Source organism: Solea solea, chromosome 15 (genome assembly GCF_958295425.1).
Source record: "Solea solea chromosome 15, fSolSol10.1, whole genome shotgun sequence".
Lineage (NCBI taxonomy): Eukaryota > Metazoa > Chordata > Actinopteri > Pleuronectiformes > Soleidae > Solea > Solea solea.
The window spans coordinates 13,840,416-13,867,307 of record NC_081148.1 but is presented as its reverse complement, the minus strand read 5'-3'; the positions used below and the strand labels follow the sequence as shown (position 1 = coordinate 13,867,307).

Sequence of the window (26,892 nt, the reverse complement as noted above, 5' to 3'; positions counted from 1 at the left end):
AAGAGGGGGAAAAAAGAGGGAAAAGAGGGAATAGATCTTTTTACTTGCCCAACAAAAATGCAGAGAGAGCCTGCCATCTATTGGATGAATTACAAATCAACATACCTACTCTTGGTGTAACACTCTTTCCAAACACTAGGTGGCAGTGCACTTCACATCTTAACATACCAGTTAATCAAATAATATAGAGGCATTTCAAAATGAAGCAACCAAAATAAATTGTATAATGTATCTCTCTCTATATATATACACACACACACACACACACACACACAGATAGATAGATAGATAGATAGATAAATAGATAGATAGATAGATAGATAGATAGATAGATAGATAGATAGATAGATAGATAGATAGATAGATAGATAGATAGATAGATAGAAAACGTTATTTCAGTCAATTATTCCTCCCCCTTAATAATACCAACTGGTGTATTATATATTGTTGGAAAGCCTATTAGTCACCTTTACAACAAGGTATAACTTGTTAGGATCGTGCTTATAACCCCCAGAGTAATAAGTTTAAAAAAAAAACCACATATTTTTCCATTTTTACACTTGGACCTCAGTAGTAGCATGTGGAAGATCCATATGCAGCCACAACAGCTTGGCACCTCCTCGTGCTGGTCACATTTTGTGGTGGGATGGCGTCCCATTCCTCAAACAGGAGCTGTTGAAGGTCAACCAGTGTGGTTGTTTTGGTCACTCTAGCACACACAGTAAGCCCAAGCTGATCCCACAAGTGTTCAATTGGGTTGAGGTCTGGACTCACGGCAGGCCATTCCATCCTCTCCATTCCCAAATTCTGGAGGTTCTCTGTGACGATCCTGGTTCTGTGGAGGAGAGCGTTGTCATCCTGGAGAATGGAGTTTGGGCCCAGATCACCACTGGCTCTAGAATCTATATTAATGACACGTTTGAAGTTTGCTTATTTATTTTGTTATGTTTTTCATTCATTTTAACAAGCTCAGGGAATGTTGCCATCATGTGGAAGTTGTTGTATATAATTGAAGTTTCGATGTTGCAGTGGCAACAGTACTGTATGTCCCAGGAGATCATAACAGAAAGTGCTGAGCTGATTTTCACAATAAAGCTCTTTAATGAATTACTTCACCATTTTGTGTCTACATGAGCTGTGGTTTATTTCTATATTAAAAGTCTAAACAAACAATGTATAAAGTCAACAAAGCAAAGGTAATGCTGTCAGAAATAATGGCTTGATAAAAAAAATAAGAATAATTGTCCCAATAGTACATTAACAAATAACAAAAGTGTTTGTATTTATTCATTGTTTTGGTTAATGTAAGTAGGTTGTCACAAACACAGTTTGGTCACTTTTAAGTTAAAGTTGGCGTTCATAATACTGTAAGGCCTACAGGTCAGTCCAACATGAACTCCTTCAAAAGAAGTACTAGATATCATTCAGCTGGCTCTACAGTAGTTCATAGCTGACATCACAATAACAACTGTGAGTGATGTACAAGCAAGTTGAGTGTTGGAACGAATCCACATGGGCAAGGATGTACTTCAAGTTCAGGAAGACTGTGAGGATGGTGATCTAGGAAGGTTATGTTACCAGTAAGTCCAGCCTTCAACTGAGGTGAACCTGAGTCAGTCTGATTAAATGCTTCACTAAGTGGTTTAATGCATATCTGGCAGTACCAGTGCAGTGCGGTCTTCTGTAAAGACTTCATTGGCACTTCTACTACTCTATCAGGAAAACCAACCACAATGTGGAGAAATGGCTCAGACAAGCAACTGTTTTCACAAACTTCTCTTCACAGGGTTCCTGCGCCTGATGTGGCAGCTCCAAAATGCAGAGCTTTATTGGGCATGAGAGACTCTAATGACTAACTGGTAAAGTAAAATGGATTCATAGGCAGATGTGGGTGCATGTGAGCAGCCACAGCATCTGTGGGGCACTGACTTATGATGAAGATAAGCTGATGTCTAAGGCACAACAGTAAAATGACAAGTATATAACTGTATAATATATAAAAAAAATTGACTTTTTGCCGATTCCCCAACTACAGGGGTCATTTAGTCTCTTCTGTAGTGAAATTAACATAATATTGTTCATACATATGCTGCAACAGATGTGGATGTAAAAGATCGTTATCATGCAAAATAAATAAGCATCAAAAAATAATAGCTGTAATAAAGCTGTACAGGTCGCTGGCATAGAAGTCAAGGAGGTAACAGCTTTTCCAGCCTACTATTTTAGTCATATTGGTGGATGTTTTATTTTATTGAAAAAGTTGCCTCTTACAGTTTCTCATCATGTACATTTAAGTGAAATGCGAGACATAAAGTATTCTACAGGGCTATGAAGAGAAATAAGTGTGTGTGAAAGTATTCACTTAGAAGTTGTCTCAAAGCCCCAAGTCAATAATTATTCTAATAAATGCTTTCATGCCAGTTATATTTTCATAAACAGGTCACGGGATCAAGTCATTGAAAGAGTGCAGCTGAAGCACGCTGGTTATTATTTGTTATAACATTACCTTGTATCATAATTGCTATTTAAACCACACTGTTGCTGTTTCAATAACATTGGTTTGTTTTAAGCGCGGGTGTTTGTACAGATATCCCAACACTAGAAGCAGAGAGAACGTGCTGCTCCTCTATCAGCGGTGACATGCTCCGCCCCGCCTCGCCTATCAGCATCTCCAGGCAGCGTAGAAGCGCTGGGAGTCTGGAGGAGCAAGAGCAGGAGCAGGCAGCGCACAGTTTAGCGGCTCCCGCTTTCGTCCGACACTTAGCCAGAGCTGCTCCCCAGGCAGTGGAGGTGATGATGGCGGCGGCTGTAGAGAGAGGAGGCGTCCGGGCCGCTTTCCTGAACCCGAGCAGCGGTGGCGGCGGCGGCGGCGGTGGTGGAGCAGCACCAACAACCCTGCCTACCGGAGCGATAGTCGGGGCTGTGGTCCTGGGCTCGGGCTCCGGCACCATGCCTGTACCCATGAACCTCTTCGCGACCTGGGAGATAGACCGATCATCCCCAAGCTGCGTTCCGAGGTAACGTTAACATTGTCGTGTTAGCGAACAATACCACAAAAACGCATTGTATACAAATCACCACATGTTTTAATAAAATATTATTGCAACCTTGAACAAACAACGCCCTCGGCAACTGTAACGTTAAGCGAAAGAAACGAGCCGCAACACATATTCAAAACATTGTTGGATTGGCTAACTAGCAAGCTAAATAGCTAGGTGGCTAATGCTACATAGCAATTAGCGCTGGTGTTTTCCTCATGTTTCGTGCGAAAGTGTTTTGCACGTTTCTTATTTTGCCAAGTAATGATGCAATCGGATATAATGGAACGCTTTACTGTCACACTTGGAGCAACAATTTAGACGTGGTCTTCCAGTGTGTTATTGTTACCACTTGGTGTATGCAATTGTATTTCCACCGTTATATTTAGCTCCTAAAGTTCAGCCAACTAGCCTCAACAGCGAGTTTCCTGCTTTGTTCGTACGTTGTATTAAACTGATGTCATATTTTCTCGTGTTCCTTATGACCTGTGTTTGAACTGATGTACGGAATGCATGTCTCACAATATCAACGAAACTATCTATAAATACGCTGACATGGATGCCGTTCTTCTAGTCGCATACATCCTTGTCATCCTTGAGCAGCGCTTGTGTGTCATGAGCTGTCTGTTGTCTGAGCTAACGGGCATTTCAGCTGCTGGCTTGCCATTTGAAGTCCGCATCTATTGTCGCTGTATATGTTTCAGTGGTCTCAAATGTTGGCTAACTGGTCCCAACACCACAACAACCGCTCAGTGTTGACACAACAGCCCACATTAGGAGGGGTGAAGCTGTTTTGTCACTTGTGTGTCTGTACACCTGCTCAGACAAAATAGTTTGGTTTGCATATCAAGGCTACTTGATCTTGAAAACACATGTAATCTGATGTTGGCTTGAAATGCGATTCGAATCACATTTCTACTCATGCGTCCCAATCTGCCTGCTCAGATTAGATTTGTAATTGTCTTTCACAACATTCCTAACACAACATAACAATAACAACATCAAAATGTGTGACAAAAGTGCAAGCTGCGTACAAGCTTGTGGTGTAGACTACAGTTTAAACTAACAGTGATTACAGCATAGAATGCATTTTGTATACGACTCCTCCACCTGGAGCGTGATGATACACCTCCATTTTTTTACACCTGCATTCACGTAATATAATGTATGTTGTAATGTATGGATATACATCTGTGTTGACCATTTGGAATTAACAATGCAGACAGTCTGTCTGAAAACATCTGATTGGAGAAAGGAAAAATCAGATTTGCCTGCAGTCTGAATGCAGCCTCATTTGCTATATCCGTGATGTTATTCCAATGACACTATTCAATATTGAGCACAGCTGAGATGTTCAAAACTGTGCATTAGTATTCATTGTCGGTGAGCAGGCACTGCTGCCACCTGACCAGAAACCTCTTGGGATCCGTGGGCACATTAATCAGCATTGACCTAGATCTGTTCCACTCATTGGCTGAAAAGTGGGCTTGCAAGGGGAGGGTTTCCTCTCTTCCCTTGCAGGGTCAATGTGCATGCCTGTGTGTGTGTTTGCCTGCTGCCTCTTTAGTGTCAGCATAAGCATGTAAATGGGATCATAGCATGAGGAAAACATACATAATTTACAGTGATGGTGATTTTAATTTGTGTTTGGGTGTTGATGGAGCTCAGCCGGTTTGAAGCTTACTAGAATTAGACTGCTTCACTTCCCTGTTATGGTGACCACTTTTCAGAAAATATGATTCCATTATTTTTTATTGTAAGTCTTGAAAGGAGAATTTGATATTGTAACCTTTTTACATTACATTTGTCACAGTACAAAATACTATAAGGTTGTTCATGTTCAGCTGTGATGAAACACCCGTGGTTTTCAAGGTGTTCTCTTGAGTCACAAATGGATAAAACTGATGTACTGCTCAAGTAACTATCGGTGAAGTGCTGTAACATATGGCTTTGAGTGTTTCTTAGTGCTATATCCATTAAGTTTTAAGGCCACTGGCTAGCAGAAAAAAGCTGGGGACATGTCAGTGCATTTATAGAGTGTAACACACATGGCACATTGATTTCTCACTTCACTGCTGTTTCTACACTGTCTGCTTTCTCTCTGTCGTGGATAACATACATGGTGCTGTATCAAAGATGAATAAGGGTGAGGATGAAATGGATTATTAATGAGGTATAGAGTAAATGCCTACCAGTCATTGTTCAGAACAAGACTGCAATAGCTGCTTATATGTAATAGATCTTATATGTAATTGAGGAGAAGTTCTATTTGTCACTAATGTGTGATACTGTTTATCAAAGCTAGAAAGGTCCTGTTTTTGTGAAAAATTATGGTTTGGATTTGATATTACTCATGTTCGTTTCTGCTTAATTTGTTTTTACACCACTAATCCCAGTCTGGTGTGAAAGGTCTCACATGGAGCCCAACCCAAAGTCTGGTTTTGGGGATTCTGCCTTGGCATTCTTTCAGGGGGTGGACCATTTTGTCTGCAGTCTTTTGTTCCTCCACTAGACTTAAGCAAATGTGGATACATGATTACAAATGAGGCTTTGGGCCTTGTAGGTGTTGATGTTTTTGTTATTATAATCTAAATAACAGAGAGAGAGAGAGAGAGAGAGATGCGTGTTAATAGTTCCAAAAATATATATTCTTAAACATGATTGTTGAAAACATTGCAGCCATCTTGATTGCGATAGCTTGGTGGGAATATCCACAATGGAAAATGTGTTGTCAATTTTTGCACACCTGCATTGCGGAACCTGACAGATTTGTTATGGTCACACCTTATAGAATTGTCCCAATAAAGGGCTTCTTTAAAAACTAGAAATTTTTATTTGTTTTCTGTTACTCGGACAAGGCTGTTTACTGTGTGTGATGCTGTATTTGTCAGGTTTCAACTTGCAAGACAAATGTTTTGGCAGCTCAGTCCTTAACAGTTAGTTGGATGAGCATTGTTTTTATTACAGCCCTGCTAGGCCTGCCGGTCTGCCACCTTCAAATGTTTTCAATACTATGTGTTAATGGTGTTGGAGCTTATTTCTTTTAAGCTGAGCCCCCCCCTAATTTTAAAGTAACACGAAACCTCTGGCAGGGGAATTGGGAGCACTGCTGCCATTCCTCCCTTTTGCCCTCAACAACTAGTTGGTTGTACAGTACTGTTTGGAAATGGTAAAGCCCTGGGTCAGGCTTGCGTTTCAACTGAGGACAGTACCTGTACTTGGTAGACGGGGTGTGGGCTGTGCTCAATAGCCATGTAGCGCAACGTCATACTGATTTAGCTAGACCATACTGGACTATTTTACTGTGGTGCCCCAAAGGAAGGGTGCCAAAGAATGGAACAGTCGGGACTGGTTATTTTGGTACTTTTCCTATGTAAATGCAAAAAATACAAAGGGCACAGTACCAAACTGTGCCGTTCTATTCGGTGGAAAATGGAAAATACGAATAATTCATTTGATTTCCACAACAGCAGTCTCTTGTACAGGGTGTGTTGGATGCACGTACTACAATAAACATTAATTGGGGTGTTTATTTTGTATTAAAAGACTATGCCAGTAGTATCTATGTTTAATGACTTGGAAATCATTCAGATGGTGTAAATGCTTTGGTGGTATAGTTTGGCGCCAAATGCTACACTGTGAAAAGAAGTTTTGCTTTACCTAAATACATGTGTGGTGAAGCATACATTTTCACATACACATTCACCACACATGTATTTAGGGAAAGTTGGTATTGTTTCCCTCTTATCATGACAGACATTAGATTAACATGCTTCTAGAGCAGAAACATGGCTTCACAGCTAAGGATAACAGTGACTGAGCGTTAATGACTGTGCATTATTTACAAAGAGTTTAGTGACATTGCTTGTATTATTTTCAGTAGTGACACTCATGCGACTTTCAGGATGGTGCTATGTTTATCTAGTAACAATAAAGAATGTGCAGCAGTATGAAGGAGCTGACTTTTTTTTAACTAAGTTCAAAGATCTTTTACAACTTGGGGTTAAATGTTATAACCTCTCATTGCTAACATGGTGGGAGCAACCAAAGAAGTTAGTCATAAGTGCTTGCTAAGCTTCAATGTTAACAGAATGGCAGGGAAGTTGATCGACATCTGTTACCAATTTGGCATTTTGCACAGTCTCATATGGTCAGTGAACGAACGTGGAGATATTTTTCACTTTACATTTTAATACCATGGTATTTTATTCTGAAAAGCTTTATTCCTTAAGCTGAAAAGAGGCGAAGGTTAATGGTAGGCCCACAAGCTAGAAAATAACATATTCCTCCTTTCCTCTGACATTTATCTCAGGTGAGCAGTTCATCCTTCTTTCTAGCTGTTTGATTCATGTGAATCTCAACATGACCTTATTCTCCCGTGAGCAGCAGAGCTTTATCTCAATAGTAATTGGGTGTACTTGATCTGCTTAGATGTTTATTTCCTTTGCCCCAATTTTGTCTCTGCACAGCAAAGTGTTCTACAAATGTGACCAATCATTGTAATTTCCTTATTTGTTTCACCAATCATAACATTCCCCCGAATCCTAGACATGTGCATCACCCAACTCACTTTTTTGTGAGACGTAGATATGATCAAGACCACTAAGGAGCTTAATGATGCTCTTTATGGCAAAGGTAAATTGTTTGGTACTGTAGGCATAACTGTGATGGAACACAAACAAAATCCATTTATTGAAAGGGAAAAAAAACAACTGGAAAATAGCTGTAACGTGCACAACAGACTAGATTTATCAACATGACAAAGACTTTACAATTCAGATTTATTGATAGGGTTTTAAAAAGTCAAGGTGAGGTTAGATCATATGTGCATGGTTTCTGGTGTTGCTGGTGTGGTATAAATTACAGTGAGATTTCGCGTTTGTGTTCGTTTCCATGACAAACAGCGTGCTTGAACTTTTACTTGCTCCCCCTATTTCATTGCCCGAAAACATCCCAGTGTGTGTCACATTTTTTCTAGCAAGGATTTCATCTAACTAGGTATTTCAGGCCACAACAATCCCCAAAAGGAACCCTGCAGGGACTGTTTATATACTGAACTTTTATTTTTTAGTGTTCAATCTCTATTGTAATCACTGAGATTTCATGTCTGATTTGCTTTATGTTCATTTTTAAACCTTGAAGATAAAACCACTCAATCAGGATACAAACAAAGGACGCCTGCCTGTCACATAATAGGGACTTACTTACCCATTCACTTCCTTGATAACCCCTCGATCTCAAGGCTTGGATATTGCTTCTCCCAGCAGGGGAGCTGCTGTAATCTGATTTTATAACGGTAAAAGAAGAGCTTGTAATCTGATGCTTCACACAGACGCAGCCTGCTTAATCTTCTGCGTCCTTTTGGAATCATAAACAAGGCCCCAATCAACCATCGCCAGTGCCCTTCAGTTTTTTTGTGACACAGCACACTGTGTCAGTCTGTGTCACATTCGTCTTTGTATAGCAAACAGCAGCATGACAAACAACTGAGTATGTGCAGGTGTAGCAGTGACAGTGTTGCTGTCATGGCAAAGTAAAACAGCTGCTCGGTGTATTTCTTCTTGATTGGGGCCTACATAGAGACACAAACCATGTGTTTTGGGTTCATGAAACCAAATTTAGTTTTATCTCTGTAAGGGGGGAGTTTTTACTGTTGTCAGCAGGGTTAGATATTGAGGTAAACGTAGTGGAGCGATGGAGCACTGGCCAAAGGAGGACCCAATAAATTTTGTTGGATGCAGTCAGGGATAAGTTGCCTTTACATTCTAAGATTTATTTATTTGTTGATCAACTATAAGAGCTTGCCGGGTATGTGTAGGATTGCTTAGACTCTGGCATTCAATACACTTGGTGCCATTCTTGTTAACAAGTGATGTTGCTTCCCCATGCTGTTCACACACTTTTCTAACAGTAGGCCAATCAGCACGTTCGCGCCCCTCTTTTTCATGCTCACTCCCACTGCCTGAAATGTGTTAAAATTCTCTTGGTTTCCTTCTCTGCCTTCCTGCAGGAGGAGGAATTTCCTTGGGAAACATTTCACATTCCTGGTAACTAGAGAGCTGCTGGAGCAGTCAATGCCAGGACACTTTGCTGTGTCCCTTCTGTATTCTGTTATTGACCAACAACCTGGTGCTTGAAGGGTGGATGTGTTGGGTGTGCAGGATTGGAGGCCTGGCTTGCTCACCCTGTTGAAAAGTTATGCTGAACTGGCCCAGATCGTCACACTGAACAGCCATAGCTCATGTTGAATTCCCCACAAAGGGAAGAAAGGTTTGTTTTCCCCTGCTTGGACCTCAGAATGGGAGAACAGCCAGATTCTTGTGTGGGTGGATACTGGGGTCTCAGCGAGCGACGAGATCCAACTTCCTGAGCCAACAAGTGAGGCGAGGAAACTGTCCACTGACACAGGGAGGCTCCTGTCAAAATAAGCACATTTGGGACAATGTTTCTCAACTCATTTTCCCTCTTGTCCTTGCTCTGCTTATTTCCCACCTCTCCCATTCAGGCATTTCCTGAGGTGTAAGTGCCAGCAGCAACAAAACACAGGCCATTATTTCAGACACAAAACACAGTGGTGTGGATGAATGAGAGCACATGACGGACCATTTGAAAACATGAAGCATTGTCATAATGGCAGTCAGAGACCCTGTGCTACATACGAGCGTTGTCTTGTCAACAAGTGATGGTGATGACACCATTACATCAAACTATATTTACTGAGTTATTCAGAATAAAATGGTCACAATCTCTAATTAAAATAATTGTTACGTAAAAATCTTACAAATGCTGCCAATGCCTTTTTTCCCCGATCTTATTGTCGTGCTTATTGAGCCAAAGCAAATGGGAAATGTCTTGTTGAATAAGAGAATGTGCACGTTTGCCTTTGCTGCTGAGTTGAGGACATAGCCCCTAGTGTCGACTCTTGAATAGCACTTCTGTCTAATCGTACTGAACTGTCTGGAGCCCCCCTGCTACCCATGTGCTTTTGTTCAATTACTCCACACTACCAATGTGCGATTCTTCTTGTCCTCTGTGCAAAAAGTCAGTGGGTTTTTGCCGTCCACGTCTGCAGTAGCTTTTTTTCCTCTACATAAACTTATGTGGACATGTTATGCCAAGGGAAATGGACTCGGTGAAGAAGAAATAATGACTATCCACAATTGTGCTTTCATAGCCCAATGTCAGTATATTCAAATGCACCAGGTGTACTATTAACAATGGATTTTATGGAAATAAAAAAATGTTAAGGATATTAAATAGAATCATAATTGCGCATGTTGACGGTTGTGCATTGGCTTCACAGTACATGGTGGCATTTCATTTTTTACCTTTAAGCAGACCTACTTTACTTGCAGTAGAGTAGGTCTTCTTGCAGTGGAGTGGCAGCACAGACAAATTAATGTGACACAAAAAACGTCTGTAGAGAGCCTTGTGTACAAGCGACTGTCATGAAATTTACACAGTGCAAACCCCATCGGATCCTTGCATACTCAAAGTGCTGAAATTTTAACAGTAGCTTAAAAGCTCAGATGTGTTACAACTCTCACGGGTCAATGCAAATTACTGGCTGGCTTTCCTCACTATACTTGCCCGTGTTTTAATCCTTGCACAATCCAGATTATTCATCGGGGCTTTTTATGATGAATCACTTTTCAATTATCCTGCACTATGGGGTGCTGGACAGCTCAGTTGGTAGCGCTTCCCCCTCTCGCTACACACGTCACTGTCCTGTCATGCCATAAATACTGGACTGTGGTGAAGTTTATATCATTTTATTTGAGCTGTTTTGCAATTGCAAATATTTGCTCCCATGTGTTGCATTAAAAAATGGCACACATCACCATAATTCTGCTCAGTTCTTCATTATAGTTCATTATAAAGTGTGATTATTAGCTAACCTGTTGTAGCTAAGTAGGTGTTGCGTTAACTTCTTCTTTTAAGGTTTTTAAGTTGTTCTTGTCAGCAGGCCAGACGGAGAGATTGTTTTAAACAAGGCTTCTGCTCTTGAGCTTTTGATCCTACTGTAGACTCCAAGCAAAGGAATGTTCCCGCATGGCAGACCATCTACCTTAATAGGATTTTAAAGCTCAGTCATAACCTTGCTGGAGTTTGTGACACTCAAAGGATTTGCTAGTATCTGCTGCACTGGTCACTGTACACTCATTTTAACTCACTGGTTGCAGCAAAACCACAGGTTTAAATATATAAAATTGTTATCTCATTGTTTTCTGTACGCTGCAGAGATTTAATCTAGCGTATTATCTTTCGTCGTGTATTATAGTTGATCTGGTCAAGGTGTCTTCGACTAAGAGATTTGCTGTAAACATGTCATGCCTGATCTGATCTTGTCTTCCGTTGCCACTACAAACATGTGCCTGCTGACCTCATCAGTTTGTGGTTAGAGCTGAACAAAAGAGCTGTTGAGCACTGCAAAAATGGAAACAAAGGTCGACAGCCTTGTTCAGAGTTACTGGATGTTTAATTGGTATCTAACAGGCTGAAGAGTTGAGAAACTTCTGTGGGGGGTCTATGCATCTGGAACCATTTGTTTAAAAGGAAGAGACAATGCTGAACTATGAAAATAGTGCATTATGATTGCTGACTCACAAATCCTGTCACCAGTTGTTTGAGCTGTCGTAGTGATAGAATTTCCCATAGTGGGCTGGGCGGTATTATTGCACACATTATTGTGTCATTTTCAAGTTTGGATCAGGAGGAACTCTTTTTCAAGTGGATAAGATCACTCTACTCTTTTTACTCTTCTCGCAGTTGTTTCTTCGTTTAAACAAGACCTTTAATTCTGCCCAATATTTCTCAATAGGAAATTTGTGCAACCTTCGAGGCTTCTACGAAACCACCCACACATCTTGAGCATAGTGTTTAAGTCTCTGATTCACACTTTTTCAAACGTGTGATTTAGGGAAAATTCTTGCTAAAATGATTAGATGGAGATCAAATATGGCACGGAGCACTAATGCACCAACCCCTTTTTTGTTTATCCCTTGAAAAGTCAGATTGTCCACAGCTCTGTAGAACCTCAGGACCACAGGGTTAACACAGACCATATTTTAGAGTGTTATGACCGACAAGAGTTCAGCTTTTACATGCGCTACTCTCGCATTCTCGGAAACAACCAGTTTATCTCCTCCCTGATCTTTTTTCTTTTCATAACAAAGCCCTCAAGGCAGTTTCATACCTGAATGATGACACCTGTTCTTCCTCCCTGTTACACCAAATACTGTAGCTTCATAGCCGTTCTTGTATATACACCGGTTGGCTCGTGTTAAATGAGGGATTAAAAAAAAAAATATATATATATATATATATATATATATATATATACAGTATATATATATATATATATATACAGTATATATATATTAAAAAAATAGCTAAAAGGATGTTGTGTGGCTGCATTTAAAACAACATGACCAAGTGGAATGGTTTTGCCATACCTTCATAAATAGTCAGTTCAATTTGACCTTTGTTCATGGCCTTTAAAAAAAGTAGCTTGGTGCCTTTACCCCCTCACACCAGCTCACCTAGGATTTCTTTCTTCACCAGCAAACACAATGGATCCCTTAGAAATGAATTGTATTGTGTCATATCTTTGCTTGGTTTGCTCAAGAAGATTGGCATTGAAGTTGTGAATTTAGCTCGTGTTTGGCCAGTGAGGAGTGGAAGCACATGCAAAAATGTTAAGCTAGAAGTTTAAGATGGTTCAAGATCTAGGTTTGTGACACTTTCCACAAACATAACATATCCATATTTAAGGCCTCCTTTCAAATCGCATGGGTCCAGTGTTTGTTGCTCAAAGATTTAATACTGAACATTTTTAAGGGCTCTGTTTCAATCGCATGACTTTTTTCCAAGCTTAAGCTGCTATCTCATTACAAAATATTTTGTATTGTTTTGATTAATGAATGCAAACCATCTGTTGTTTTGCATTATGAGAACCGATGCCTGATGTGAAATGTTGTTTCATCTATAGAGGCTTACGGGATATTTTGTAATTCCTCTGTGGCGTGTTAATGGACACGAATTCATCCTCCCCTCAAGCTCTGATTGTGGTTTTATAAACCTGCTTTTGCACATCAGTAACATGCTACAAAGGTCACCACGATCTTATCAGAAGAAGGTTGTTTTTTTTATCCATGTTGCCATAAAACGCAGGGGCTTCCAGCTTATTAGCTGGCCCTTGCTCTCTTTGTGCATCCTCTTTGAGTCACAGCTTTTTCTTCCTTTTCATGATGGCTTTGAGAAGATTTCACTCAGGGAATTAAAGCTCAACTAGCATATGGCCATCTGCCACACATACCCAGATATTTGTTGTGCTAAAATAGCTTTTGCATTAAGCCTTAGTCTAGGCTAAGCTTTTATGGAACATCTTACTGTCTGAACTTAATATTACTGATACAGTCAGTATTCTGGATTAGTTCTTATCACTCATATTATTATGTGGAGGATAAAGCGGTAGACGATGGATGGAAACATCTATGTGTTGCTCATACTAGCTCGACAAGCTTGCACTTACCACAAATAGACCTACTCCTGCCTTTCCTTTAGGTGAATGAAATATTCAGAAGATGTAGCTTTTCGATGAGCCCTTTCTTTGGGCTAGATTATGCAAACAGACATGAACAAATAATGGCCGTATGAAAGAACTAAGTGCTAGGGCTTTCCTTAGCAAGAGCCTTGGCTGCAGAGAAATGGGCTTTTGTTAGTCTCGCACATACAAGCCAGTACCATACAAGAATTTCACGAACACAATGTGTTCAAGCATGTTTTGATAAAAGTGGCATGTGGCCTCATTCACCTCTAAAGCAGTGAAAAGTGGAGATAGGACATTAAAAAGCTGCAAGAGCATAACTTGAAGTCCTTTTTACCCACTTGCACGGAAGCCCGCCAGCGCACAGCAAACATAGTCTTTTTCATTCAGCTCTCTGTTACATTGCTCATCCTCCATCATTCACTTCCCTCTGCTTTGTGCCACTGACAATTGCTGTGCAGTGAGCCGAGGTCACAGACCTGGCAAAACATCAACTAGAGTGCTGACCAGGGGAAAAGAATAAAAAAAAAAGTGGTTTTGCCGAGGCCGCTTTACTGTTCATTCCAGAGGGTGTGTTGGCCTCCCTGTTAATTCCATGCATGCTCGTTTGCAGTTCATCCAAACCCACGTCCATGTTTGTATGATAAATTATGATCCGAGCAGAGAAATTACACAAACAGTGGCAGTTCTTCCAATGTTTAGATTTTCCCACCTGAGGCGAATGTGAATTTCAGCATTGGTAAAAGATGTATAAATTAACAACTGTGACTCACTGTGTGTAAGCGGACTTCATCTCAACAATGGACTTAAGGCGATCATGAAACTATTGCTCATTGGATGAGTGCTGAAGCTCCTGCGTCTTTGTAGGCACTTAAACATAATAATGTTTCCATCACACAGCTATCTGACATACTGGTGTCATTAGAGTGGTCCAGAAATAGCACAGAGATAGTGGCCCTGTACTCTTACTTACAAGGACATCTTTAACTATTGACTTTGGCGGATTCCAATGTAGATGGGATTTGTATTGCGTGTTTGCGCCAGTTCAGACAAGAAACACTTATGTTGTGAATATTCATGTAATGAATGGTGTGGCTTTTTTGCAGTATTTTTTTAAAGTGTCATTATCAACATAATTGTAGTTGTGCGAGTTTAATCATAGGGATTGGACGATACCACTTTTTTGTGTCTGATACTGATATCATAGACTCAAGTATCTACTGATCATTATTATGTCATTTCAAAGACATAATAAAATCTTTTGCTGGTATTTATTGACATTTTTACAGTCTGTGCATAGTGAAGCATGCCATATATCGGATTTTACATTTTTATCTGTCCGATATCCAATCCAGTGATTTTGACCATTATCGGTGCGATACTGATTCTCATCCCTATATAATCATATCACTGTGTTTGCTTTTATAGTTCTTAATGAGTTCCTTCATACAATATTAGGAAATCTCGTTTGTGCTCTAGCCTTGTTGAGACTTTCCAAAAACAAGATGGAGTCAACACAGTCGACTCACTGGCATCAGTGCTCTCCCCTTCAACATTAATTATTATTTCTTCAGATGCATCCACTCACATATTTTCAAAGCTGAAGTGGAGGCTTAGAGCCTGGGGATTTGATTTATGAAATGGGGTTTTAAAGTTTTAAAAAATACCATTTGATGACAATGTAAATTGTCTGCTGTCAAACAAGCAGTGTTCAGACAAACGTATCAATTTACCAAAGAGCCAAACTCAAAGTAGCAAGTGACTAAAGGTTGCTGCTGTGCCAGAAGGTCTCTTTGAGACCTGACTCCAGAGGAAAATGCATGAGGCCCCTCTATGGACTTCTTTCTCAGTGTTCATGTTTAATCCCTCAGTGGGCTTTCCTCTGATGTCCAGCATTGCTTTAGGTGATCTAAGATATTCATCCTGCACTGGGAATAGGTTGAGTCATGGCAGTATTATGGTCAGTCTCCTGTCTGTTGTAAAACACTGATGTGATGCATTCTATTTAGCCTCCTTATCATCTGAATCAATAGTGATTCAGATGAGTTAAAGCCTATTTTACCGAATTGATGGGGTGTTAAACTTGTATACGACTGGAAATTTGCAAGCTTCAAATGTTTGCTCTGCCGCTTTGTTATTTCCGTGGAGAAAATGGATGAAGCGGCCGAGATAAGATAATACACCATGCTATACAAGCCACAATCACAGGCTTCTTATCTGAAACCAAATATTTGGCTGCTGCTGTTTGAGTGTACTGCCTGACAAGTTGTTTTGTTTGTCTAGCACAGATAGATAAAGTGAAAGGATTCAAGCGTACCCACAGAGCTCCCACTTCCTTTTCTGTGTCATAACATTTACCAATGATGATTGGGTTGAGATGTAAACCAGCATGCATTACTGACCGACTCAACTGATGTAGCAGTGAGGTGCAATCTTCTTTTCTGTCCTGGTTATTTTATCATCATTTTGTAGTCAGAGCTTTGTATACTTTGTAGAGCACAGGCTAGCCTCTAATAAAGCAGTGATAGTAAAAAGAAAATAGGTTTGTCATTGCTTTGCTGATTTCTTTACAATATTTACGGTTAAGAAACTGACCAAAAAATATGGGTGTATTAATATTTTTCCTCAAACCGAAATCCTCCATAGATTTAGTTTTTCCTTGATAATATTGCCCTGTCACAGAAAGCTCTGTGTGTCTGTGTATATGTGCAATCTTAAAGAAGGAAATGGCCTTGTAATCCAATGCCTTCTCTTTACTTTATAGCCTGAAAAGGTCAACAGTTAGTGATGGCACAGCGAGTGACTTGGCTGCACTAATGGGCTTAGATGGAGCAGCACTACTTGTGCTGCTGTGATTGATGCCATATAGGCTAAAGCTATTAGCGGCAGGGTATCCAGGCACCTACTGGGCACAGTCCTGCAGAACAGTCAATTACTACTAACTGTGACATGATATGACACGATTGGCAGTTGCTTTGCAAGTTTAATATCATTCTTAAACCATATCATGTACAAAAAAAAATACACATCAACAATAATTAGAGGTATGCTTATGACTGCCCATTGGTGTAGAGTTGGGTTGTCCTGTTGACTACACAATTTTAAATCAATGTTGTAAATTGAAGGTTAAATCTGAGCTTGTGTGGAATATAGGGCGGTTTAAAAACTGTTTTTAAGTATGGACACTATTCAGCACTAGAATTGGAACAGTTGCCCAATTCATTTTGTTAAGTGACAACAACTGGTAAAGTTGTAGTAATCGATTTATTAGTTAATATAATGCCATGCCCTTTTCTGAGTTATTTTTGTGACCCAGTCATCTCTATGGGACTTGGGGTCTTCTGTTTCAAATAGTTTCTCTATCCTTATTGACATGTCCAGAGTGTGATCAAAACTAGCAGAAAACACTGGCCTCATGTGAGGCATCAATAAAGTCTATGACAATGATGACCCAATCAGAAGAGCTTGGCAGGTGATGAATTGGCTTAACCAGCACACGTATTGAAGCTGTAAGAGGGATTTCCCCCATGGGCTCCTATCAACTGGGAAACAGACAGAGCATATCACTTATCTTTGCTTTCTACCGCCTGTTCGCAGAAATATTGAACTGGAGACAGCTCAATAGATTCTCCACCCACACAGCCTTCTTTGTGGATTGATAACGCTGTAGTGTTTTCATCCTGTGTGCACAGTAATGTGTGCTGTGATGCAACCCCAGGCTTTCTCTGGGAATGTGGCAATGACACACCATAAAGAAATATTAATGTATTTTTTGAAGGGGCTTCTCTGAACCCCCGTTTCAATGTTGAGTGTGTGCCAGTGTACACCCCTATATTCTCAATCCTTACTGAAACTAGCCAAATTATCTCTGACCAAGTGTGAGCCTCTGCCAGCTATTTTAGCACGAGGGTTTAGTGCTTTTGAATGACACCTGGCCTGATTCTGTAGTCACTGGGTGGCAAAGTGAGCTGGCACTGGTTCAGCGCACAAGGACAGAGTGGTACCAGGTCAGAGCAGATGGCCACGGGTTGCACTTGCAACACAAAAAAGTGGCAGGCAGGAGTGGCAATAACGCCTCTGTCTAATAATAAATAATCCCGGTTTCCCTAGGTGACCCCTTCAGCACCTGCAGCCTTTGTAATTACATGTGAGTTGTGAATACCATTCTGGCGAGAAAGGGAGAGAGAGATGTTGTTAAAGCATTTATTTCTCTTTCTCTCCTCCTGACTAAAATCTGCACCTGACTGGTGACTCATCCTCACCATATGGTGAGCTGGATCCATGTGTTACCTACATGGTTTAACATTGAATTATTCCACCTTCAAAAAGATGTGCATTTCCCATTCTAATACAAGGTAACTTAGGTAATTGTGCAGCCAAGTGGTTTGGCCATTTACACTCAAATTCCCCCTTTTAAATTAAAATCACCCATCATGGAATTAGATGACCGCTGGCTGGCTTCCTTCCTTGTCCTTCTCACTTCTGCGCGTGTGGAATTGATGTTGCTTTACACACAGTCGAGACATTTAGAGAAATGTTTTACAATCCCACCTGCTATTTCTCTCTTTGCCTTTTTCCAGTGAACATCTGCACTGCTTCTTGACTGATTATTAAAGCACATCCTGTTGCAACTGTGCTGGCAGATATATTATATTTGGTTTGAGAATATACTAGCTGACCATTTGGGATGTCACACTCTGGCTTGTTAGCAGTTTTGTGATCTGTTCATTCTCCATTTCTTAATTTTTCAAAGTTGAGCTTGACACAATCATTCAGCCTTACACATTTGTTGGGTGCAAAGAGTTTTAATATGGTATATAAAACATGTATGTATATGTATGCATGTGTTATATACACATATGCATACAACATTTCAGACAGACATTCACGCTCCAATACATTCATTTGTAATCTACCTCCCTTATTGTTGATTTCTCTTACACTGAAGTTTTCTTTGTGCTTCAGCTTAATGAATCATACTTGCCTAGTAGGGAGTGCCTGAATGAAGTTGGTGTTGCGAAGTGTCTACCAAGGAAACTGACTGCCAGTCACCTGCTTTACTTGGTAGACACAGTTGACAGACAAGTAAAACAAACAGTTTGTTTGATTTGTCTGTCTTCCGCTGCACTGAGTCTCAGGGTGATCGTGCTTTAATGCTACATGACTGTTGGAAAATGTGTCAGAAGATAATTTAGCAAATGTGGAATAAGAGGTTTTGGCTGTTGGTGGAATGTCTTAGTGTACGGAAAGACAGATGGTGAGTGTTGGTGAAGATTAATGGACGGTAGGTTTTAGAGCTCAACAAGTAATTGTTGGAGACCTGTGGAAGAGTTATGGAACTTGTGTCTCTTTAGGGTAAAACTGTTGTATAAAACAGTTTTGTTTTGTTACATTAGGTCTACCGGTTCATACCAAAAACTGGTATATAATGTGTTTGTATATGATTAACGGAACATGGTGCAGCAAAACACTGTTTGGCTGATTTCAGTAGCTGTGTTGGAAAAAACCCTAAGCAATACCCAGCTGTAATCCTTCTATTTTGGATCTCAATAATAGCTCTATAGTATTAAAAGGCCTAGCAAAAATATACATTTATCTTTTTAAGATGTCTAAATAAAATGTTTCTTTCTTTTTTGATTATTTAACAAGCAGATAGCAGAAATGAACATACACCTCTTTGCTTAACTATTTGATTCAGTATGTAGCCGCATGTTCAAACAGGGCTGACTGAGGACATTTTATCACATTGGGGATTGTCAAATACCTTTTTCTATGTCAGCTTTCATAAAGTACAGCATTTGACAGTACAATTTAGTAGCCCTTTGGTGCATCATCCATTCACAGGAGGTCAGTGATTTGAGTACTCTCTCTCCTGGTCGTTTGCTCGTCTTGTCTGCAGTTATTGATGAGTAGCAGTCGCTGTCTCTTCATATCACAAGCAAAAAAAATTATATGTGTGAAGCACTGAGTGTTACTTTGACAGCTTGCAATGGAGATGGTCTCTCACAGGCATGCCACTAATCTTTTTTTCTTTTCTCTCCCCATTCTCTTGTTCTTGTCTTCCCCTGTCTTCTCCACAGGCTCTGTACCCTCACACTGAAGAAGTTGGTTGTTCTCAAAGAACTGGATAAAGAGCTGAACTCCCTCTCTATAGCTGTCAAAATACAGGTGGGTGCACTAATCTCCCATGTGTTATGAGAATAAGAAGCTCAATTGCCAAATATTTGATAATTGAGCATAATTGCATGTCGAGACAGTGGTTCACATTTTCAAAGTCCTTGTATGTCTATATGATATTATTGAACATAATCACAAATCTGATGAGAACACATGCTACTAATCCTGCTAGGTGAAAAAAAAAAATCTTCTTAGCTGCACAGGAAGCGCTGATGAGGTGCTTTAAATGGTAAAGTAGCATTACTACTCAAAGCATCACTTTATCATGGATAATATTGTTTGCCAGTGCATTGTTTTCACCACCAGTAACACTGACATTCTAAAGATTTAATTTCAAATCATTTAATTAATAACAAACCCAGCATTCGGCTAAATAAAAAACAGAAAGACAATGGCCTCCTGTTCATGGTACAGTTGATTCAGAATGAGGACTTTGAATGTTACATTTCTTTTAAGGCAAACATATACATAAGTACCTTTTTTTTATCTTTTTGGAATCATGCCTTCTGCAGTTGTGTTAAATGAAGCTCCTGTTAGTATTAGAGGATGAAAGGTAATAAAATTGGCCTAGATTTCAATGCTTAGAGTAGCCTGCTTTTGGCTGGCAGCTTATGGAAAGCTGTGCAACATTGTTGCCATCATCCTAAAGGAGAAAGCAACCAAAGTATGGCTTTATCCATGAGCTAAGTTGTCTCCAGAGCATGAAATCTCCACCTGGAGGACAGCCGAGCAAAGCTCTGTTCAACCACAGCTCTGGAACTAGAGCGTTCGACGCAATTTCCAGCAGGTTTGTTTGGGGAGAACGAAGACGCTGAGGGGATAAAGAGACAGAGATGACAGAGGAATGAGAGGGTTTTGTTTTCTGATGGCAAATTACAAAGCTTTCATCCTATCATTGATTCCCTGTTCTGTATACAGTGGCTGTCTCTGGGTCTCAGCAGGTTAAGTGGCCTACATGCACACAATCCCTGTTGTGGCGAACCATTTGGATGGTCTCCCAAAACTGCAGCAGTAGGGATGATGAGATTGCACTCGAGTCTGCAGGAGGCTCTGTGTTCACTGGGATATTGTCCTCCGTCTCTTAACACTGCATCACCTCAAGCAGCATCGGCCTCCTCACACAAAGCTCTGCTTCAATTTCTGTCCACTGAACTCCAATGTGGTTTGCTACTGCGAGTGCACTACATGTTTATACATTCTGCACATGTGTGCTGTTGCCATGGGTTGTATAGATATAGTATAAGATGTTGATATCAGCTGGATCAGTACCAGCTATATTTCAGTGGAAAACCACTAACACATTTTCCATTATCAGTAAATGCAGATAAAATCCAGTTTTGTGTATGTATGTATGTATGTGTGTGTGTGTGTGTGTACATAATTGGGTGAGCAGACGTCAGTGAAAGCCTCTTTAACACAATCAGACATTGCACTCTTGTTCAGACCCCGAATCACCTCCTGTCTATGCTGTAAAATGAATGAGTAATTTGGGAGAACTTACCATGTTTTTTTTTTTTTGCGTTGCGTTGAGAGGAAGTGTTAAGTTGTTTTCCCTCATGCTTGTGGAGAGTGGTAGAGTGGCTGTAACAGTCCCCATGTGGCCCCAGAAAGACAGCGGAGAAGCTTGTAGAAGCTTGAGAGAGGGTAGGAGAAAGGAGGGGGCAAAGGACATTCACTACAAGCTTTCCATGCCAATGGCCTGTATTGTTAATGCATGTCAGGCAGTTTGAAAGTGCTTGGCTTTTGTGCCTTGATTCATTGTACCAGCAACTGAGCTTGAGAAAAGTGAACATGCAAGGCCCCTTTGTGGACCTCTAGTTCAGACTGTGCGAGAGTTTGACCTAATTTTTCAAACTAGTTATGTAGCCACCTTCAATGTACTGTCAGTCTCACTTTCTGGAGAAAAATGAGGCAATAGGCCATGTCGAAAACTGCTTATTACAACTGAATGTTTTGAAAGTGTCAGCAAAGCTTTATATCTTCTCTCCCCATGTTCTCTTTAGCTCTTTGGAGCTTTGTTTCATGCATTTCTAATGCATGAGTTGAATTTCATGCATTTTAAATGATCGTCAGTGACATAGATTCTGTGTTAAAACATTGCTGTCCTTTGTGAGGTAGGCTAGAACTCGGCACTGCGCGTTTTCCCTGTGAATAACACGCCAAATCCTTAACATTCGTTTACCAATGTCATTGGAAAAAGGTAGTTGGGTTTTAAATTGGGATATCAAATGCAACACTACCTGATCTTAAAATCTGGTGATACATTGATGAGATTTATTTTTGATTGGAATAGAAAATACATTTGTATGGTGTCAGTTGTGATCATCTTAAAAGCCTTTGGATATTTGCTTTTCTGTGGTTTTCTTTAGTATGCCACCTTCATCGTCCTTCCACCTAGTTGTCAGGTGTAAGTAGTTAATTGTGGGGAAAATGCAGCATTTTAATTTTAAAATGACAGTACCAAACTGAGATTTAGATTTTAGTCACAATACGATAAATACAGTAAGTTATTTTGTATTTCTCACTCATGTAAGTAAGTGTACCTGCTCGAGTATCTTGTGCTGATACTTCAGCACACACCCAACCATTTCATTTGGAGTCTTGTTACATGATTTAGCAACTCTAATGACATTAGGATCCAGTGTCGTGCCCACTGCACTGGACCATTAAAGAGTTTTTCCCCAGGGTGTAAGGCCACATACAGGATATTGCTTACTTGCTTGGTACTGCTCACTAAGTCATACTTAATTCTTTTGGCAAGTTGAGGAGATACCTGAAGGAAGCTTTAAGGACTTGTGTCATCTTAACGACTGTTGATGAGTTGCCAAATATATTACACAACAGATGCCTGACTTCAGCACTCACAGCTTGACATTAAATTGCAAACCCAAGCCATAACAAGCTGCTTGTGTTCTCACATTTACATCAGCGGCTTTTAACGGTTTCCTCACTTTCTGTTTTAAAAAGTGGAAGACGAGGATGAAGAAGCTTTGTTTTAAGAATTGAACTCACTTGACGAGGGACTTAGTAGACCTTAATTAGAGACTTAAATTCAAGGCAAGAAACATGTGCAGCTGGGGCAGGTCCTCTGAGGTCACACTGTCCACTGATGCTATTACATTTGCAAGATACTACTGCAACCCATGGCATTTAAATCCCAACTTTGTGCCAATTAGTGCCAGAATTAGCTTTGCTGATGAGTCTTTTCTCAAACACAGTAGCAAGCATTAGATTCAAGATATTAAACCCAAATGAGCTTTTAATTCATAGCTTGAAACTGTCACTTTTATAGACCAACACTAATCATTGACAAAAAGATTAAACAGAATAGCAGCTCTAATTGCGGAGGCGTAACAGTTCCTACTGGACCAAATATCCCTCTGTCGGCATAATTAAGAACCTTTTGGCTGCCGCGTCTAAAATGCTGACTCTTAAACAGTAGTTTGAAACTTAACTGTTAAATTGAGAAAACTCCTGGGCAAGTGCACTTGACCTCTGTTTCAGCTGTTCTCACAATGCTGTTCTTCTGAAAGCAGTGACTGCGTATTGGACTGTTTGTTCTGGGCAGCCTCAAGGTGTGAAGATGCGTAAATGTGTGAATGTGAAGCAGGCCGGTACTGATGAGACGTGCACGCCAGACCACTGTTGTCTGGATAGATGAGGGTTGAGATGCAACATAATATAATCAATAATTATACACTTTATTTCTATAGCATCTTTCTGAACAAAGTGCTTATCGGATATTTGATTTCATTCCCAATTGAGTGTGTTATATGAAAGATGTACAAGCTTATGTATTATGAATTAATTGGTATGTGACCATGTCTCAGCGTGGAGCCACTAAACTTTTAACAACTTTATCATAGATGGCAAATCAACCAACACATGTAGATAGTCTCATGAGTTTTTGCAGAGGATATAGGAAATGGCATATACTAAACAATTTTATAAATTGATATCTGATCTTTCAAATGAAGATCGACATGAATCAGAAAATCAGTTTTTTCCTATTTGAAATGATCAAAGCCAAAACGACCAGTTTTGAGTCCACACTCGGCATCAAAATGTTGCTGAAAACCAACATTGTTTTTTTTTTCTGCTTAAAGTGTAGTTAAACTTTGACTTTGTTTGTCTTTCAGGGTTCTAAACGCCTTCTCCGATCAAATGAGTACGTCCTACCACCCAATGGACTGATGGAGACCGATCTGGAGCTGACATTCTCACTCCAGGCAAGTCCTCTCACATTATACTGTGAATTCTCGCACTGATATGGCACTTACTATCTTGACAGACAGGACTGTATTGAAGTCTTCATTCGCACTGTTGCCCACGTTTCACTCAACACTTCATTTCTGGTAGCAAACATTTATGGTCGAGATAGTCATGCTTCATGCATATATATATATATATATATATATACATATATATATATATATATATATATACATGGCTATTGTACGAGTGTAATACTGTTTAACAAGAAAACTTTATGAAAGTTCAAACTATTATCATGCAAACGATCAGCCATAGAAGGCTCCAGGGGAAACGGACAAGGAGAATGGAAAAGAGTAAATGTGAAATGCTTCAAGTCTCAGAGAGATATTTCAAGTGAGGTGCAGAATTTTGGTAAAGGCTTGCCAACAGTTCAACCACAGGTGATGGACAGCAGGGACTTCTTATATATATATATATATACATATATATATATATATATATATATCTATAGGGACATCCACCATTTTGTTCAATGGAAAGCACAATGTAACTGCAGATAAATCTTGTGAAGCAGAAAAACCATGGCGAGAACTGACCAACTGAGACCTAAAAATGTCCTCCATTTTATAAAGCTATGATTTATGATTTATATTCCTTAACTTGACATTTTTGCTAAACGTTGCACAACATTTTCACTGTATGCTCCCAGTAAAGGTTTCAGTCATGTCTGTTGTTACCACACGCCTCCAGTGTGTCTCTACTCTCCATCAGTAACCTATTTATGTTGTATCATCCTAATGGGTACTGTTTATTTGTGTATTTGTACGTGTTACCTTCCTCTGGTTTGATAATGGATGGGTTTAATGACTTTGATAGTGTTCGACATGGAGATTGTGACTGTACACAAAGGCCTTTTTTCCTTCCCATTTCTGTTGCCTGAGACATTTAAAGGTTTTGCACAGTGGAGTATAAATCAGGCTTAAGAAGCACATTAACTGATGAAACACTGAAAATGTCCAGTGGCAATTATATTGCCTGGCCACACTCTTACCAAATCCAACATTTGGTGGTTATTAAGTCAGTGACAGAGAAAATACTTTGTCTGAAAATAAAAGGTTTTCGGAAATAAATGAAAAACCAAAATGTTGTCTTCAAAAAAAAAAGAAGTTGAAATCCAACCTTCTTTTAGGCCTTCAATGGTCTCATGATGCAACTCTAAAAATACACATAGCAAATACAGATAGTGTGATTAAAAAAGAAGTAGTAACTCCAGGCAATTGCAGTTAGATTAAGTGGTTATTTTTTTGGGGGGTTTAAGAAATTATTTGTTTTCTTATGAGACAACATCACATTGAATGTGGTGAAATGGGTTTTTGTCTGAAGGCTGATTAATATATCGTGCTGTCTGCATTGTCTATCTTGATTCTCAGTATCCACACTTTCTGAAGAGGGATGCTAACCGACTGCAGATCATGCTGCAGAGGAGGAAACGCTACAAGAATCGAACCATCCTGGGCTACAAGACTTTGGCTGTGGGGGTTATCAACATGTCTGAGGTACGGTGCCTTGCCTCGACAGGGGCATCACTTTCAATCATTTCATCCCGGGTTTCATTTCTGTTGTTTCTTTTTCATTTCTTCTCTGACAGTGACTGATGCGGTGTGGTTTTTACCCATGTCTCGGTTGCCAAAGCGAGAGCCTCATGTGTTATTGCATAATTTCAGATGATTCATGCTCATCACACATACTGTTGTGTGAGAATATGTGCCATCTGGAGCTGGCTCCATGTGCACTCCCCCCCCCCCCCCAAGTGTGTATTCAGTCATACTATACATTAATAACAGACTAGGAGCTGATATGAAGCACAGGGATATTTTTGATGTAGACATACTTGATTGTTTTTTTTATTATTATTATCGTTCTGTGTTTTTTGCAGGCATATGTTTATGGATTAAGTGAAAATAAGTATTAGGAATAATAATAAGAATTTGGACCAGGCACATATCACTTAAAAGCCTTGCTCAGGGCATAATTAGTGGGTGTTTGTGTGTGAATGGGGCCACATGGTTGGGTTCACCACCCGTTCGCAGAGAGTGTGCATGCTTTCTCTCTCTCTGTGTGTGTGTGTGTGCGTGAGTTTTCTCCAGGTTCTCCAGTTTCCTCCCACAGTTCAAAAACATGCAGATTTGGGGATTAGGCAAATTGGACACTCTAAATTGACCGTAGGTATGAGTGTGAGAGTGGATGGTTGTCTATCTCTATGTAGCCCTGTGATGGCCTGGCGACCTGTCCAGGGTGTACCCTCAGCTGGGATTGTTACCAGTGCCCCCCGCGACCCTCATGTGCTGGGTAAAGTGGTAGAAGATGAATGAATGAATGAATGCATGCGAATGAGATCAAGATACAAAATAAGGTAGCATTTTTCTAATACTAATTACAGCTGCTGACGTGCGATCCATGCTCGGCTAATGTTACCTTCCTGCTAGTCTCATATAGCTGGATCAATGCTGTGGAGCAGTGGTCCGGTTGCATCCATCGATGGCCCTTATTTCTTGAAAAACAGTGCCTCAATAAAACAATGTGTTGGACATATGACAACATTCATTATGCAATCCAAAACATTTTCAGCACATAGGTTTAGCTCGTAGCTCTGGGGTTGTTGTTGTTGTTGTTGTTGTTTCTCATCACAAAGGGGATTTTAACTAGAAGAAGCAGAAGGGGAGTGAAATGCTGCCTAAGATCAGTGGCAGGCTTCTGTCCACGGTGCAGAACCTGTGAGTCTGACTGCTTTCCTGTTGGAGCCCCAAGACAGGAAGTGACTGACATCTGAAAAGAAGACTAATGCACTATTGCAATCCCTCAGCTGCTTTCTTGATTTGCTGCGCTTGCTGCAACAAGCCATACACTTCTGTG

The 26,892-nt window shown here is 40.1% G+C and overlaps 1 protein-coding gene across 2 annotated transcripts in view; it reads left to right on the top strand.

Annotated features, from left to right (window-relative positions):
- The first annotated feature begins 2,418 nt into the window (after positions 1 to 2,418).
- The window catches only part of zmp:0000000755 (phosphofurin acidic cluster sorting protein 2), a 41,769-nt gene continuing 17,295 nt past the window's right edge, over positions 2,419 to 26,892 (top strand). The window contains exons 1-4 of one of the 2 annotated variants that reach the window (XM_058651615.1): positions 2,419 to 3,017; positions 19,668 to 19,755; positions 23,904 to 23,993; positions 25,410 to 25,535. In XM_058651615.1, coding sequence (XP_058507598.1) covers positions 2,641 to 3,017; positions 19,668 to 19,755; positions 23,904 to 23,993; positions 25,410 to 25,535 — 681 coding nt within the window. In that variant the 5' untranslated portion in view covers positions 2,419 to 2,640. The remainder of the gene's footprint in view (positions 3,018 to 19,667; positions 19,756 to 23,903; positions 23,994 to 25,409; positions 25,536 to 26,892) is intronic. The other variant, XM_058651616.1, reaches the window with a different exon arrangement.